The sequence below is a fragment of the Oncorhynchus masou genome, unplaced genomic scaffold, assembly GCF_036934945.1.
Source record: "Oncorhynchus masou masou isolate Uvic2021 unplaced genomic scaffold, UVic_Omas_1.1 unplaced_scaffold_5214, whole genome shotgun sequence".
Lineage (NCBI taxonomy): Eukaryota > Metazoa > Chordata > Actinopteri > Salmoniformes > Salmonidae > Oncorhynchus > Oncorhynchus masou.
In genome coordinates, this window is record NW_027011622.1 from 5,389 (window position 1) to 23,072 (window position 17,684).

At 44.9% G+C, this 17,684-nt stretch overlaps 1 protein-coding gene across 1 annotated transcript; it reads left to right on the forward strand.

Moving 5' to 3' along the window:
• Nucleotides 1-311: 311 nt before the first annotated feature.
• LOC135535861 (tumor necrosis factor alpha-induced protein 3-like) lies at nt 312-12,479 on the forward strand (the record flags this gene model as incomplete). Its single annotated transcript, XM_064962282.1, has 4 exons — nt 312-682; nt 1,702-2,043; nt 9,091-9,281; nt 12,338-12,479. Coding segments are annotated over exons 2-4 (640 nt in total), but the record flags the coding sequence as incomplete, so codon positions are not given.
• Between the last annotated feature and the right edge of the window lie 5,205 nt (nt 12,480-17,684).

The following is a 17,684-nucleotide window of genomic DNA, read 5'->3' on the forward strand; positions in this document are numbered from 1 at the left end:
TAGTTATTTTTGAGAGGTCAGAGAGGCGTACCAGCAGCCATTCTAACCAAATGGACAATAAATTCCGTTCCATTCAAATAATTTCATTAAATTCTATTCAATTCCATTCCATTTCATTCTATTCCATTCTATTCTATTCATGGCAATGCATAGGATTGTGGAAATACATTTCTCCCATAATAAGACTAGGGTATGTAGGCCAACGTCTAAATTTTTATCGTGGATCTGAGTCAGGATTTAGGTCAGAATTATGACTTATCTCATTCCAATGTAATTATTTTTTCTCCATTGTGCCTCCATTGTGCACAGTAGGTGGGACCATGCATTTCAGTGCGCTATTCGTCACCACACGACCCAGAGAACGTAGCTTAATGGCGCTTTGCTCAGACACCCCCTATGTTTTGTGAGATGTAACTGCGTCTGAAGGCTGTGAGAGATAAGTGGAAAGTCCCTAACACTGGAAATCCCCTTTGTCTGCCTGGGCTTTTCCGCAGTCTGCATGAACTACATTAAGTTGGAGGACGTGATCTATGCTTTGACATGTAGAGTAAACATACCAACATATAATTGATTGTGAAGAAGGCTGAATGGCGCTGTTTGGACTGCTGCGGTTACCCTGATTGAAGTGGCAGAGGACTACCAGGAGCATCCTTAGGGCTTTGTTGGTGGTCTTATTGTACAGGTAATATTCATTCATATTCTATATGTTTCTCTATCAATAATTGGAACTCACTTTCGTTTTAGCGTTTGAAATCTATATACTATACGTCGTTGCATTGTTGTGTTTCTGGGAAGATAGACCGAGGTTGCGCACGTCGGTGGGCGCCATTGTTTACGAAGACGTCACCCTCAAGCAATTAAATATGGAATTAATAGTTCATGTTTCATTTTAACTATGTTTATGACAATACTCGCGATGCAATGTTACAATGTTTCTGTCAGAGGAATGGACTAAGTAATTCAAACGTCAGTCAGCAGGCTCCTGTTACTGTCTTTTGTGTGAACTGCAGCGCTCATGATTCCCCGTGCGCTGACCAAAGTCTGCCAATATCGAAAGAGCGACACTCTCCTTATTACATAGATATTTAGAGGTTATTCTACAATTACATTATGCGCCTTCAAGGTAGGCTATACTGTAATTGATGAAGGATACTTGAATAGTTTTGTCACTGTACACGGTGCAAAAAAATATACAGTGTATACATCTGATTTGATCACATTGTAGTTAGGTACCTCTTCAATAAGATCATAAGAGCCTATTGTTATGTTATAAGTAATGCCTGACTGACAAGTTCCTGTTTCAATGGTCCTCCAATTTGACAAATGGAAAGAACTGTAAGGGTTTTAAATAGTTCCATTCTTATGCATCAATCATTGCCAGTATTATCGAAGCATGACTTTTCTGTGATGGTGGTTGTGAGTGGGCCTTATTTTTTATTTTTTTAACTAGCCCCTGCTTACAGCTGTCCTTTGGCTTAGGGTCTGAAAAATCACCATCAGCTTGTAGAGGGTGCCTCTGTCCCATTGGGGCAACAGAGGTTGTGGGGGAATTCTAACTTGGAAAATAACACAAAAGCTGTCTTGTTTGTCTTTAGTCATGACCCGCACTTTGTCTAGTATTAGAAGTGGGCCATATAGTCCAGTGATCAGAACCACATGCTGCCAATGAAACCAACCAACAACTGTTTTCCTACTCTTCAGTTCTGCATTGGTACACGTTACATCTGGTGAACACCATGTCCCAGGGACAGAATTTCCTGCCCAAGTTCCTCTTTGTGAGTAACCTGCTGAAAGCGGTCAAGATCCGGGAGCGGGTGCCCAACGATGTAGTGAAGCCTGCGGGCAGTGAAAGCCTGATGCACCACCTGCGGGGCATGCACCGGTACACCCTAGAGATGATCAGCATGAGCCAGTTCCCTCAGGCCTTCCAACAGGTCATTCAGGCAGCCATCTTGGACAGGGCCATGCAGAGCTCCCTAGAGCAGGAGAAGAAGCTCAACTGGTGCCACGAGGTCAAGAAAATGGTACCACTGAGGACCAATGGTAATGTATTAGTTTGGTTTCGGTGCCTGTTCCCCTTGTTGGTCATTCTAGTAGGAAGGTAGGAGGTATTTATGAAAAGGGGGGTTGTGTCTCTTTTAGAATTACCATTATCAGCTCTTGATTTGAATGGTACCTAACATGACTCTGCAGATTTACAGTACAGTATTTGTAGATCATAACGTCTAGGGTACTTATGTGGGACATCCCAAAGCAGAAATTCTATGATGTCATACTGATAATTTCCCCTCCATTGTTCTAAAGACCATGTTGACCGAGTTAATTCTGTTGACACATTCAAACTCTGTAATGATTTGTTTCTGTCTGCTTTGCAGTGGAGGTTTGGGTATACCCCTTCTCTCAATAAGTAGCTAAGTGAGTTGGACCTTTATTCACAAATCATACAGCAATCATTGCAAAGATGGAATGTTATTGTCAGGTGGATATATAACCAGGTTATTAGGTTTATTGTCTTATTGAGGGTAATATCTTACCTCACTCAAAACTACTTCCCAACATCATCAACTAGAATTAGTTGTATAGGCATGTCTTAAATTCCAATGCTGATGGGTTCCCTCACTATCATGTGGTTGCCTTATTCCACATATAGCTGCTTAATAACTACAATCTTACTGTTAAGGTTGATTACTGCTGTGTTTTAATCCATGGTTTATTCACACCAAGACAAAAAGAGGACATAATTATGGATTCATACATAGTAAGCAATGAGGGTTTGTTGAACCTTTGCCATTTTAATGCTGTCACACCATAGTAACAGTACATGAAACATGAATCAGGCTAATGTATTTTCCATATATGTTGAAACTAAAGTATTTCCAGTAAAATTATAGTGATAAAGAAGTTTGTCTTCCTGTAAATCCAATCCAGAAAGACCCTTGACATGATACATATTTCCTTTCTATTGAGTGAGTGGAATTTCCTCATATAAGTCTCTGGAGGGCCCACCCATGCCTAAATTTGGAAAATATAGAAGTCTTTGGAGGGCCCAGACAGGCCTTGATTTAGAAAATATAGAAGTCTCTGGAGGGCTCAGCCAGACCTTGATTTGGGAAATTATAGTATAGAGTAGATTTTCCTATGAATGACATAGCAGCTATGACTTTTAGACTGAGGAGGACCACTCTGTCTGTTGCTGGTTGGCTGGCTGCTGACTCACTGGAATTAATCCATTGCGTATGGTGACTGGTGAATAAGGACAGGACAGGAGTGGTAGATGACTAGGGGAGGACAGGACAGGAGTGGTAGATGACTAGGGGAGGACAGGACAGGACCAGAGAGGTAGAGGAGGACTGTACCGGAGAGGTAGAGGAGGACAGGAGAGATAGAGGAGGACAGGAGAGGTAGAGGAGGACTGAGGACCGGAGAGGTAGAGGAGGAGGACAGGAGAGATAGAGGAGGACAGGAGAGGTAGAGGAGGACAGGAGAGATAGAGGAGGACAGGAGAGGTAGAGGAGGACTGTACCGGAGAGGTAGAGGAGGACAGGAGAGATAGAGGAGGACATGAGAGGTAGAGGAGGACAGGAGAGATAGAGGAGGACAGGAGAGGTAGAGGAGGACTGTACCGGAGAGGTAGAGGAGGACAGGAGAGATAGAGGAGGACAGGAGGTAGAGGAGGAGGACAGGAGAGGATAGAGGAGGACAGGGAGGAGGATACCGGAGAGGAGGACAGGAGAGATAAAGGAGGACAGGAGAGGTAGAGGAGGACAGGAGAGGTAGAGGAGGACAGGAGAGATAGAGGAGGACACCGGGAGAGAGGAGGAGGGAGATAGAGGAGGACAGGAGAGGTAGAGGAGGACAGGAGAGATAGAGGAGGACAGGAGAGGTAGAGGAGGGTACCGGGACAGGAGAGATAGAGGAGGACAGGAGAGGTAGAGGGGAGGACAGGAGAGGTAGAGGAGGACTGTACCAGAGAGGTAGAGGAGGACAGGAGAGATAGAGGAGGACAGGAGAGGTAGAGGAGGACTGGACAGGAGAGGTAGAGGAGGACAGGAGAGGTAGAGGAGGACAGGAGAGGTAGAGGAGGAGAGGGAGGACAGGAGAGGTAGAGGAGGACAGGAGAGGTAGAGGGGAGGGTAGAGGAGGACAGGGAGGTGAGGATGGGAACCTTGTGCTGGGGACAATAAAATATGCAGTTTTGTCACACAAGAGCAATGCCACAGATGTCTTAAGTGTTGTCAGAGAATTAAATGTTAATTTTTCTGTCATAACCCACCTCTGTCATAACCCACCTAAAGTTGTTTAGAGGATTTGGCAGGTAAAGGAGGACAGGAGAGAGAAGGAGGACTGTACCGGAAAGGTTTAGAGGATTTGGACAGGACCGGCCTCAAACAACCGCAAACCACGTGTATGGTGTTGTGTGGGCGAGCAGTTTGCTGATGTCAACGTTGTGAACAGAGTGCCCCATAGTGACGGTGGGGTTATGCTATGGGCAGGCATAAGCTACGGTAAAGGACGATTTCATTTTATTGTGGTAAATTGGACAGGATCCTGAAGATCCTTAAGCCCATTGTTGTGACTATTCATCCACGACCATCACAGATGTCTTAAGTGACCTCATGATTCATAACCCACCTAAAGTTGTTTAGTATTGCATTAGTTACCCGCAAACCACGTGTATGGCAATGTACATATTACATATTACATAGTTCTAATACATATTACATAGTTATAATACATATTAGAGGTATAATACATATTACAGAGTTATAATAGTAATATACCTATTATATAGTTATAATAATGTACATATTATTACGTAGTTATAATAGTAATGTACATATTATACTTATAATAGTAATGTACATATTACATAGTTATATAGTAATATACATATTACATAGTTATAATACCTATGACATAGTTATGATAGTAATGTACATATTAGATAGTTATAGTAGTAATATACATATTACGTGGTTATAATACCTATGACATAGTAGTTATAGTAGTAATACACATATTACATAGTTATAATACCTATTACATAGTTATGATAGTAATGTACATATTACATAGTTATAGTAGTAATATACATATTATATAGTTATAATACCTATTATATAGTTATGTACATAATGTACATATTACATAGTTAGAATACATATTCTATTCTATTACAGAGTTTAAAATAGTAATATACCTATATATAGGTATTATTATATTATTATACTATTATATAGTTATACCTATTACGTTGTTATTAAACAACATTATAAAACAACGTTGTTATAAAACCCATTACATATTTATAATAGTAACGTACATATTACATAGTTATAATAGTAATGTTCTAGTAATGTACATATTACATAATTATAGTAGTAATAATATTAGTAGTAGTAATATTAGTAGTAATATACATAATACATAGTTATAATACCTATTACATAGTTATGATAGTAATGTACATATTACATAGTTAAAATACCTATACAGAGCTAAAATAGTAATATACCTATTACATAGTTATAATACCTATTACATGGTTATAATACCTATTACATAGTTATAATACCTATTACATAGTTATAATACCTACTGTACTCGATACCATCTACTGTATCTTGCCTATGCTGCTCTGTACCATCACTCATTCATATATCTTTATGTACATATTCTTTATCCCCTTACACTTGTGTGTATAAGACAGTAGTTTTGGAATTGTTAGTTAGATTACTTGTTGGTTATTACTGCATTGTCGGAACTAGAAGCACAAGCATTTCGCTACACTCGCATTAACATCTGCTAACCATGTGTATGTGACAAATAAAATTAGATTAGATTTGATTTGATTTCCATAGTTATAATAGTAATGTACATTTTATACTTATAATAGTAATGTACATATTACATAGTTATAATACCTATTACATAGTTCTAATAGTAATGTACATTTTATACTTATAATAGTAATGTACATATTACATCGTTATAATACCTATTACATAGTTATGATAGTAATATACATATTTGTTATAATACCATTGCATAGTTATAGTAGTAATATACATATAACATAGTTGTAATAGTAATGTAGATATTATGTAGTTGTAATACCTATTACATAGTTATAATAGTAATGTAGATATTACATAGTTGTAATAGTAATGTACATATTATAGTTATAATACCTATTACATAGTTGTAATAGTGATATACATATAACATAGTTGTAAAAGTAATGTACATATTACATAGTTATAATAGCTATTACATAGTTAATAATAGTAATGTACATATTACAGAGTTATAATACATTTTGCAGAGTTATAATAGTAATGTACATATCACAGTTATAATAATGTACATAGTTATAATACATATTTCATAGTTATAATAATGTACATAGTTATAATAATGTACATAGTTATAATACATATTACATAGTTATAATTAAGCAATAAGGCGGAGGAGGTGTGGTATATGGCCAACACGGAGTGCCTGGACACAGCCCTTAGCCGTCGTATATTGGCCATATACCACAAATACCTTATTGCCTTATCACTATTATAAACTGGTTACCAACGTAATTAGACCAGTACTTTTTTGTCATACCCATGGAATACGGTCTGATATACCATGGCTTTCAGCCAATCAGCATTCAGGACTCAAAACAACCAGTTTATATTACATATTACATAGTTATAATAGTGATGCACATATTACAAGGGTATGATAGTGATACACATTACAAAGGTATAATATTTGAGAGCATACAGTATGTAAAAACAGTGTTGCACTTATCGCAACACAGTGTCCACCTCCACTGGTGTATTCAACATGCTGTCCACCTCTACTAGTGTATTTGACACGCTGTCCACCTCTACTGGTGTATTCGACACGCTGTCCACCTCTACTGGTGTATTCGACACGTTGTCCACCTCTACTGGTGTATTTGACACGCTGTCCACCTCTACTGGTGTATTCGACACGCTGTCCACCTCTACTGGTATATTTGACACGCTGTCCACCTCTACAGGTGTATTCGACACGCTGTCCACCTCTACTGGTGTATTTGACACGCTGTCTACCTCTACTGGTGTATTCGACACGCTGTCCACCTCTACTGGTACATTTGACACGCTGTCCACCTCTACTAGTGTATTCGACATGCTGTCCACCTCCACTGGTGTATTCGACACGCTGTCCATCTCTACTAGTGTATTCGACACGCTGTCCACCTCTACTGGTGTTTTTCGACACGCTGTCCACCTCTACTGGTGTTTTCGACACGATGTCCACCTCCACTGGTGTATTCAACATGCTGTCCACCTCTACTAGTGTATTCGACACGCTCTCCACCTCTACTGGTGTATTCGACACGCTGTCCACCTCTACTGGTGTATTCGACACGCTGTCCACCTCTACTAGTGTATTCGACACGCTGTCCACCTCTACTGGTGTTTTCGACACGCTGTCCACCTCTACTGGTGTTTTCAGCACGATGTCCACCTCCACTGGTGTATTCAACATGCTGTCCACCTCTACTAGTGTATTCGACACGCTCTCCACCTCTACTGGTGTATTCGACACGCTGTCCACCTCTACTGGTGTATTCGACACGCTGTCCACCTCTACTAGTGTATTTGACGCGCTGTCCACCTCTACTGGTGTATTCGACACGCTGTCCACCTCTACTGGTGTTTTCGACACGCTGTCCACCTCTACTGATATATTTGACACACTGTCCACCTCTACTGGTGTATTCGACACACTGTCCACCTCTACTGGTGTATTCGACACGCTGTCCACCTCTACTGGTGTATTCAACATGGCGGAAGAGAAAAAGAGGAAGGCCGAAGGTATTCAGTGTCGGAACTCAGAACTTCTTCTTTTAGGTAAAGAAATATGCGGGTGTAAAATATTAAAATATATCATACCACACGAAAATGAGATCTCTATTGGTTGTTGGTGAAGCTCGTGAATAGAAAACATTCCAGCCGAGCCAAGCACCGCCCCTCTGGAAAGTCCAGGGCCACATGTCTCGGATGTCTCTGGAGTAGCTGACAAGGGGAAGAAAGAGTCAAATGGCAGCTTCACGGCACTTAGTCACAGAGAACCACAATCAGGGAAATTCCTCTCTTTGGTGTGGCAGGCAGCAGGGTATTTCAAATGCTTTAGGCCCATTTTGTTACAATGACAAAAAGACCCCACTGACCTGCAGTAAGAGTCAGACGGTTTGTCTGCCAGATGGTTTATCATTGATTTCTTAAACTAGGAATTAAACCTGCAAATGCAACTTTACCTGATTTACTCATTTTGCCCATCTGTCACCCTCTCCAGTCATCACTGAAGGCTGTTTCTTCATTCTCTTATTTAGTTTAGGTTCTTTTAGTGTTAACGTGCCAAGGGAGCATATGACGGCCTAATTAAACTACAGTTAGAGTTTAAACCAATACTGTATGTGTCATTGGCCTAGTGGTCCAGTCTGTTTTAGCCATGTTGTATGACATGAAGACAACCATAGAAGACAACACATGGAAAGCGACGAAAGTACACCACACAAACCAACAGTGCTGATATTCTGTGACATCATTTCCACTGTAAGGTGATGAATGGTGGTCAGATATAACAAACCAACAGTGCTGATAGTCTATGATATCAAACTTTCTCAGTGCGTTTTATATTTCCTCTGTAAGGTGATGAATGGTGGTCAGATATAACGGATGCCTAAAGAGCGCTGCAAGAGCTGCTCTGGAAATCCCTCTCCTTTTCCTCCTTTTTCTCAGAGCGATACAGGTCTTTGTCGGCGATGGATAGTTTTGCTGTTAATAACTCGCAGTCTTACCTGTGGTGATGGGAAGTTTGTATTTCACAAACACAGAATCATAGTAAAGAGTTGTATTAGTAACGGAACTGTAGATAAACTTACCCTCCACTCTACATGCCTGGATCAAACCAGATGGAACTTTACAAAGTTTGAATGCGTGAACATAATAAATTCTCAGCAACAAAAGAGTGATCAAATTAAGAGCCTACACTTGTATGTAATATCTGCCCCCATACGTCATGGCTTTGTGTGTGTTGCAGGAGATGGGAACTGTCTTCTCCATGCTGCCTCTCAGTACATGCTGGGGGTGCAGGACACAGACCTGGTCCTGAGGAAGGCCCTGCACAGTGTGCTCAAGGAGAACGAAACAGGCAACTTTAGAGCCCGTTTCCAGACAGAGCTACTGCAGTCTCAGGAGTTCACCCAGACTGGCCTGCATTACAGCACTATGGTGAGGAACGGAGGCCCCCTCTACGACAAGGATTGTGTTTGAATAACAGACCTCCTCTACGACCAGGATGGTGTTACTATAGCAGACCTCCTCTACGACCAGGATGGTGTTACTATAGCAGACCTCCTCTACGACCAGGATGGTGTTACTATAGCAGACCTCCTCTACGACCAGGATGATGTTACTATAGCAGACCTCCTCTACGACCAGGATGATGTTACTATAGCAGACCTCCTCTACGACCAGGATGATGTTACTATAGCAGACCTCCTCTACGACCAGGATGATGTTACTATAGCAGACCTCCTCTACGACCAGGATGGTGTTACTATAGCAGACCTCTACGACCAGGATGATGTTACTATAGCAGACCTCCTCTATGAACAGGATGATATTACTATAGCAGACCTCTACGACCAGGATGATGTTACTATAGCAGACCTCCTCTATGAACAGGATGATATTACTATAGCAGATCACCCAGGTCTGTTAGTAGTATCACCCAGGTCTGTTAGTAATATCACCCAGGTCTGTTAGTAGTATCACCCAGGTCTGTTAGTAGTATCACCCAGGTCTGTTAGTAGTATCATACAGGTCTGTTAGTAGTATCACCCAGGTCTGTTAGTAGTATCACCTGTTACTAGTATCACCCAGGTATGTTAGTAGTATCACCTGTTAGTAGTATCACTCAGGTCTGTTAGTAGTATCACCCAGGTCTGTAAGTAGTTTCACCCAGGTCTGTCAGTAGTATCACCCAGGTCTGTCAGTAGTATCACCCAGGTCTGTTAGTAGTATCACCCAGGTCTGTTACTAGTATCACCCAGGTCTGTTAGTAGTATCACCTGTTACTAGTATCACCCAGGTCTGTTAGTAGTATCACCTGTTGGTAGTTTCACCCAGGTCTGTTAGTAGTATCACCAAGGTCTGTTAGTAGTGTCACCCAGATCTGTTAGTAGTATCACCCAGGTCTGGTAGTAGTATCACCTGTTGGTAGTATCACCCAGGTCTGTTAGTAGTATCACCCAGGTCTGTTAGTAGTATCACCTGTTACTAGTATCACCCATGTCTGTTAGTAGTATCACCTGTTGGTAGTTTCACCCAGGTCTGTTAGTAGTATCACCCAGGTCTGTTAGTAGTGTCACCCAGATCTGTTAGTAGTATCACCCAGGTCTGGTAGTAGTATCACCTGTTGGTACTATCACCCAGGTCTGTTAGTAGTATCACCCAGGTCTGTTAGTAGTATCACCTGTTACTAGTATCACCCAGGTATGTTAGTAGTATCACCTGTTAGTAGTATCACTCAGGTCTGTTAGTAGTATCACCCAGGTCTGTAAGTAGTTTCACCCAGGTCTGTCAGTAGTATCACCCAGGTCTGTCAGTAGTATCACCCAAGTCTGTTGCTAGTATCACCCAGGTCTGTTGCTAGTATCACCCAGGTCTGTTAGTAGTATCACCTGTTGGTAGTTTCAACCAGGTCTGTTAGTAGTATCACCCAGGTCTGTTAGTAGTATCACCTGTTGGTAGTATCACCAACTGTGGTTAGTAGTATCACCCAGGTCTGTTAGTAGTATCACCTGTTGGTAGTATCACCCAGGTCTGTTAGTAGTATCACCTGTTGGTAGTATCACCCAGGTCTGTTAGTAGTATCACCCAGGTCTGTTAGTAGTATCACCCAGGTCTGTTGCTAGTATCACCCAGGTCTGTTACTAGTATCACCTAGGTCTGTTAGTAGTATCACCTGTTGGTAGTATCACCCAGGTCTGTTACTAGTATCACCCAGGTCTGTTAGTAGTATCACCCAGGTCTGTTAGTAGTATCACCCAGGTCTGTTAGTAGTATCACCCAGGTCTGTTACTAGTATCACCCAGGTCTGTTAGTAGTATCACCCAGGTCTGTTAGTAGTGTCACCCAGATCTGTTAGTAGTATCACCCAGGTCTGGTAGTAGTATCACCTGTTGGTAGTATCACCCAGGTCTGTTAGTAGTATCACCCAGGTATGTTAGTAGTGTCACCCAGATCTGTTAGTAGTATCACCCAGGTCTGTTAGTAGTATCACCCAGGTCTGTTACTAGTATCACCCAGGTCTGTTAGTAGTATCACCCAGGTCTGTTAGTAGTATCACCTGTTGGTAGTATCACCCAGGTCTGTTAGTAGTATTACCCAGGTCTGTTAGTAGTATCACCCAGGTATGTTAGTAGTATCACCCAGGTCTGTTAGTAGTATCACCCAGGTCTGTTACTAGTATCACCCAGGTCTGTTGGTAGTATCACCCAGGTCTGTTACTAGTATCACCCAGGTCTGTTAGTAGTATCACCTGTTGGTAGTTTCACCCAGGTCTGTTAGTAGTATCACCCAGGTCTGTTAGTAGTGTCACCCAGGTCTGTTAGTAGTATCACCCAGGTCTGGTAGTAGTTTCACCTGTTGGTAGTATCACCCAGGTCTGTTAGTAGTATCACCCAGGTCTGTTAGTAGTATCACCTGTTACTAGTATCACCCAGGTATGTTAGTAGTATCACCTGTTAGTAGTATCACTCAGGTCTGTTAGTAGTATCACCCAGGTCTGTAAGTAGTTTCACCCAGGTCTGTCAGTAGTATCACCCAGGTCTGTCAGTAGTATCACCCAAGTCTGTTGCTAGTATCACCCAGGTCTGTTGCTAATATCACCCAGGTCTGTTAGTAGTATCACCTGTTGGTAGTTTCACCCAGGTCTGTTGGTAGTATCACCCAGGTCTGTTAGTAGTATCACCCAGGTATGTTAGTAGTATCACCTGTTACTAGTATCACCCAGGTATGTTAGTAGTATCACCTGTTAGTAGTATCACTCAGGTCTGTTAGTAGTATCACCCAGGTATGTTAGTAGTATCACCCAGGTCTGTTAGTAGTATCACCCAGGTCTGTTGCTAGTATCACCCAGGTCTGTTAGTAGTATCACCTGTTGGTAGTTTCAACCAGGTCTGTTAGTAGTATCACCCAGGTCTGTTAGTAGTATCAACTGTTAGTAGGATCATGATGTTTATAGCAGCTAAATTGGTTTTAATGGATTATTCTTCTGTCAGAATTGGGAGGAGGAATGGGAGAAGATCATCAAGATGGCTTCGCCTGTGTCCAGCCGCAATGGGCTGCAGTTTGACTCCCTGGAGGACATGCACATCTTTATCCTCTCCAACATCCTCCGCAGGCCCATAATCGTCATCGCAGGTACAGCCTTCATCAATGGACCCTCTCATCACTCAGTTCATCAGAAGTTCAAACGCAGACGTATATGCAGTTTCTGTAGGTCTTTCTGTAGATTTGTCTACTACAGCAGTAGAATCAGTCAGTGTGCTAAAACAGGAATGGCATAAATCCTCTTCCAACGTAGTCAATGGAACAAAAAGAACGTTAGTATAATGCAGGATGCACCTGCCAGGCAGACTCCGACAGGATAGGACAAGGTGGAAGCAAACGAGACGACAGCTTGCTTCTGGCATCAAAAACACAAACAAGAATCAGACACTGAAAGTAGCAGGAACAGAGAGAGAAATAGAGACCTAATCAGAGGGGGAAGAGAGAACAGGTGGGAAAGAGTGAATGAGCTAGTTAGGGGAGATGTAGAACAGCTGAAGAATGAGAGACAGAGAAGGTAACCTAAAAAGACCAGCAGAGAGAGACAGAGTGAAGAGAAAGGACAGGAACAGACATAACAAGACATGACAGTACCCCCCCACTCACCGAGCGCCTCCTGGCGCACTCGAGGAGGAAACCTGGCGGCAACGGAGGAAATCATCGATCAGCGAACGGTCCAGCACGTCCCGAGAGGGAACCCAACTCCTCTCCTCAGGACCGTACCCCTCCCAATCCACTAGGTACTGATGACCACGGCCCCGAGGGCGCATGTCCAAAATCTTACGAACCCTGTAGATGGGTGCGCCTCGACAAGGATGGGGGGGAGGGACGAGCGGGGGCGCGAAGAACGGGCTTAACACAGGAGACATGGAAGACCGGGTGAACGCGACGAAGATAGCGCTGGAGAAGAAGTCGCACTGCGACAGGATTAATGACCTGAGAAATACGGAACGGACCAATGAACCGCAGGGCCAACTTGCGAGAAGCTGTCTTAAGGGGAAGGTTCTGAGTGGAGAGCCATACTCTCTGACCGCAACAATATCTAGGACTCTTGGTCCTACGCTTATTAGCGGCCCTCACAGTCTGCGCCCTATTACGGCAAAGTGCCGACCTGACCCCCTTCCAGGTGCGCTCGCAACGCTGGACAAAAGCCTGAGCGGAGGGGACGCAGGACTCGGCGAGCTGAGATGAGAACAGCGGAGGCTGGTACCCGAGGCTACTCTGAAAAGGAGATAGACCGGTAGCAGACGAGGGAAGCGAGTTGTGGGCGTACTCTGCCCAGGGGAGCTGTTCTGACCAAGACGCAGGGTTACGAAAAGAAAGACTGCGTAAAATGCGACCAACAGTCTGATTGGCCCGTTCGGCTTGACCGTTAGACTGGGGATGAAAGCCGGACGAGAGACTGACGGAAGCCCCAATCAAACGGCAAAACTCCCTCCAAAATTGAGACGTGAACTGCGGGCCTCTGTCGGAAACGACGTCAGACGGAAGGCCATGAATTCGGAAAACATTCTCGATAATGATCTGAGCCGTCTCCTTAGCAGAAGGGAGCTTAGCGAGAGGAATGAAATGAGCCGCCTTAGAGAATCTATCGACAACCGTAAGAATAACTGTCTTCCCGCTGATGAAGGCAGTCCGGTGATAAAATCTAAAGCGATGTGAGACCACGGTCGAGAGGGAATGGGAAGCGGTCTGAGACGGCCGGCAGGAGGAGAGTTCCCAGATTTAGTCTGCGCGCAGACCGAACAAGCGGCGACAAATCGACGCGCGTCACGTTCCCGAGTGGGCCACCAGAAACGCTGGCGAATGGAAGCGAGCGTACTCCCGAACGCCGGGGTGGCCGGCTAACTTGGCAGAGTGGGCCCACTGAAGAACGGCCGGACGAGTAGGAACGGGAACGAACAGAAGGTTCCTAGGACAAGCTCGCGGCGACGGAGTGTGAGCGAGTGCTTGCTTTACCTGCCTCTCAATTCCCCAGACAGTCAACCCGACAACACGCCCGTCAGGGAGAATCCCCTCGGGGTCGGTGGAGACCTCAGAAGAACTGAAGAGACGAGATAAAGCATCAGGCTTGGTGTTTTTTGAGCCCGGACGATAAGAAATAACAAACTCGAAACGAGCGAAAAACAGAGCCCAACGAGCCTGACGCGCATTAAGTCGTTTGGCTGAACGGATGTACTCAAGGTTCCTATGGTCAGTCCAAACGACAAAAGGAACGGTCGCCCTCCAACCACTGTCGCCATTCGCCTAGGGCTAAGCGGATGGCGAGCAGTTCGCGATTACCAACATCATAGTTACGTTCTGACGGCGATAAGCGATGAGAGAAAAACGCGCAAGGATGGACCTTGCCGTCAGAGAGAGCGCTGAGAAAGAATGGCTCCCACGCCCACCTCTGACGCGTCAACCTCAACAACAAACTGACTAGAGATGTCAGGTGTAACAAGAATAGGTGCGGATGTAAAACGATTCTTAAGAAGATCAAAAGCTCCCTGGGCGGAAACGGACCACTTAAAGCACGTCTTAACAGAAGTAAGGGCTGTGAGGGGAGCTGCCACCTGACCGAAATTACGGATGAAACGACGATAGAAATTAGCGAAGCCCAGAAAGCGCTGCAGCTCGACGCGTGACTTAGGAACGGGCCAATCAATGACAGCCTGGACCTTAGCGGGATCCATCTTAATGCCCTCAGCGGAAATAACGGAACCGAGAAAAGGGACAGAGGCGGCATGAAAAGTGCACTTCTCAGCCTTCACATAAAGACAGTTCTCCAAAAGGCGCTGGAGGACGCTGCCGCACGTGCTGAACATGAATCGAGAGAGACGGTGAAAAAATCAGGATATCGTCCATGTAAACGAAAAACAAAAATGTTCAGCATGTCTCTCAGGACGTCGTTAACTAGTGCCTGAAAGACAGCTGGAGCGTTAACGAGGCCGAAAGGAAGAACCCGGTATTCAAAGTGCCCTAACGGAGTGTTAAACGCCGTCTTCCACTCGTCCCCCTCCCTGATGCGCACGAGATGGTAGGCGTTACGAAGGTCCAATTTGGTGAAAAACCTGGCTCCCTGCAGGATCTCGAAGGCTGAAGACATAAGAGGAAGCGGATAACGATTCTTAACTGTTATGTCATTCAGCCCTCGATAATCCACGCATGGGCGCAGGGACCCGTCCTTCTTCTGAACAAAAAAACCCCGCTCCGGCGGGAGAGGAGGAGGAGACTATGGTACCGGCGTCGAGCGAAACCGACAAATAATCCTCGAGAGCCTTACGTTCGGGAGCCGACAGAGAGTATAATCTACCCCCGGGGGAGTAGTTCCCGGAAGGAGATCAATACTACAGTCATACGACCGGTGTGGAGGGAGAGAAGTGGCCTTGGAACGACTGAACACCGTGCGCAGATCGTGATACTCCTCCGGCACCCCTGTCAAATCGCCAGGCTCCTCCTGTGAAGAAGAGACAGAGGAAACAGGAGGGATAGCAGACATTAAACAGGTCACATGACAAGAAACATTCCAGGATAGGATAGTATTACTAGACCAATTAATAGAAGGGTTATGGCGCACTAGCCAGGGATGACCCAAAACAACAGGTGTAAAAGGTGAACGAAAAATTAAAAAAGAAATGGTTTCGCTATGATTACCAGAGACAGTGAGGGTTAAAGGCAGCGTCTCACGCTGAATCTTGGGGAGAGAACTACCATCTAAAGCGAACAAGGCCGTGGGCTCCCCTAACTGTCTGAGAGGAATGTCATGTTCCCGAGCCCAGGTCTCGTCCATAAAACAGCCCTCCGCCCCAGAGTCTATCAAGGCACTGCAGGAAGCAGATGAACCGGGCCAGCGGAGATGGACCGGAAAGGTAGTGCGTGATCCAGAAGGAGAGGCCTGAGTAGTTGCGCCACCAGTAGCCCTCCTCTTACTGATGAGCTCTGGCTTTTACTGGACATGAGGTGACAAAATGACCAGCGGAGCCGCAGTAGAGACAGAGGCGATTGGTGATTCTCCGTTCCTTCTCCTTGGCCGAGATGCGGATACCCCCCAGCTGCATAGGCTCAGCATCCGAGCCGGCGGAGGAGGGTGGCAGTGATGCGGCAGGTGGCAGTGATGTGGAGAGGGGAGCAACGGAGAACGCGAGCTCCTTTCCACGAGCTCGGCGACGAAGATCAAACCGTCGCTTCTATGCGAATAGCGAGAGCTATTAAGGAGTCCAGACTGGAAGGAACCTCCCGGGAGAGGATCTCATCCTTAACCTCGACGAGGAGACTCCTCCAGAAAACGAGCGAGCAAAGCCGGCTCTGCTCCAGTCACTAGAGGCAGCGAGAGTGCGAAACTCAATAGAATAATCCGTTATGGATCGATTCCCCTGACATAGGGAAGACAGGGCCCTGGAAGCCTCCTCCCCAAAAACAGAACGGTCAAAAACCCGTATCATCTCCTCCTTAAAGTCCTGATACTGGTTAATACACTCAGCCCTCGCCTCCCAGATTGCCGTGCCCCACTCACGCGCCCGTCCGGTAAGGAGAGAAATGACGTAGGCGATGCGGGCTGCGCTCCTGGAGTAAGTGTTGGGCTGGAGAGAGAACACCACATCACACTGAGTGAGGAATGAGCGGCACTCAGTGGGCTCCCCAGAGTAACACGGCGGGTTGTTGATCCTGGGCTCCGGAGACTCGGAAACCCTGGAAGTGGGCGGTGGATCGAGGTGGAGTTGGTGAACCTGTCTTGTGAGGTCGGAGACTTGGACGGCCAGGGTCTCAACGGCATGTCGAGCAGCAGACAATTCCTCCTCGTGTCTGCCTAGCATCGCTCCCTGGATCTCGACGGCGGAGTGAAAAGGGTCCGGAGCCGCTGGGTCCATTCTTGGTCTGATTCTTCTGTTATGTACTTGAGTGAAGACCCAAAAGCGGTTTTAACAGAAAACAGAGTTCTTTAATGAAAAACAGGAATGGCATAAATCCTCTTCCAACGTAGTCAATGGAACAAAAAGAACGTTAGTATAATGCAGGATGCACCTGCCAGGCAGACTCCGACAGGATAGGACAAGGTGGAAGCAAACGAGACGACAGCTTGCTTCTGGCATCAAAAACACAAACAAGAATCAGACACTGAAAGTAGCAGGAACAGAGAGAGAAATAGAGACCTAATCAGAGGGGGAAGAGAGAACAGGTGGGAAAGAGTGAATGAGCTAGTTAGGGGAGATGTAGAACAGCTGAAGAATGAGAGACAGAGAAGGTAACCTAAAAAGACCAGCAGAGAGAGACAGAGTGAAGAGAAAGGACAGGAACAGACATAACAAGACATGACAC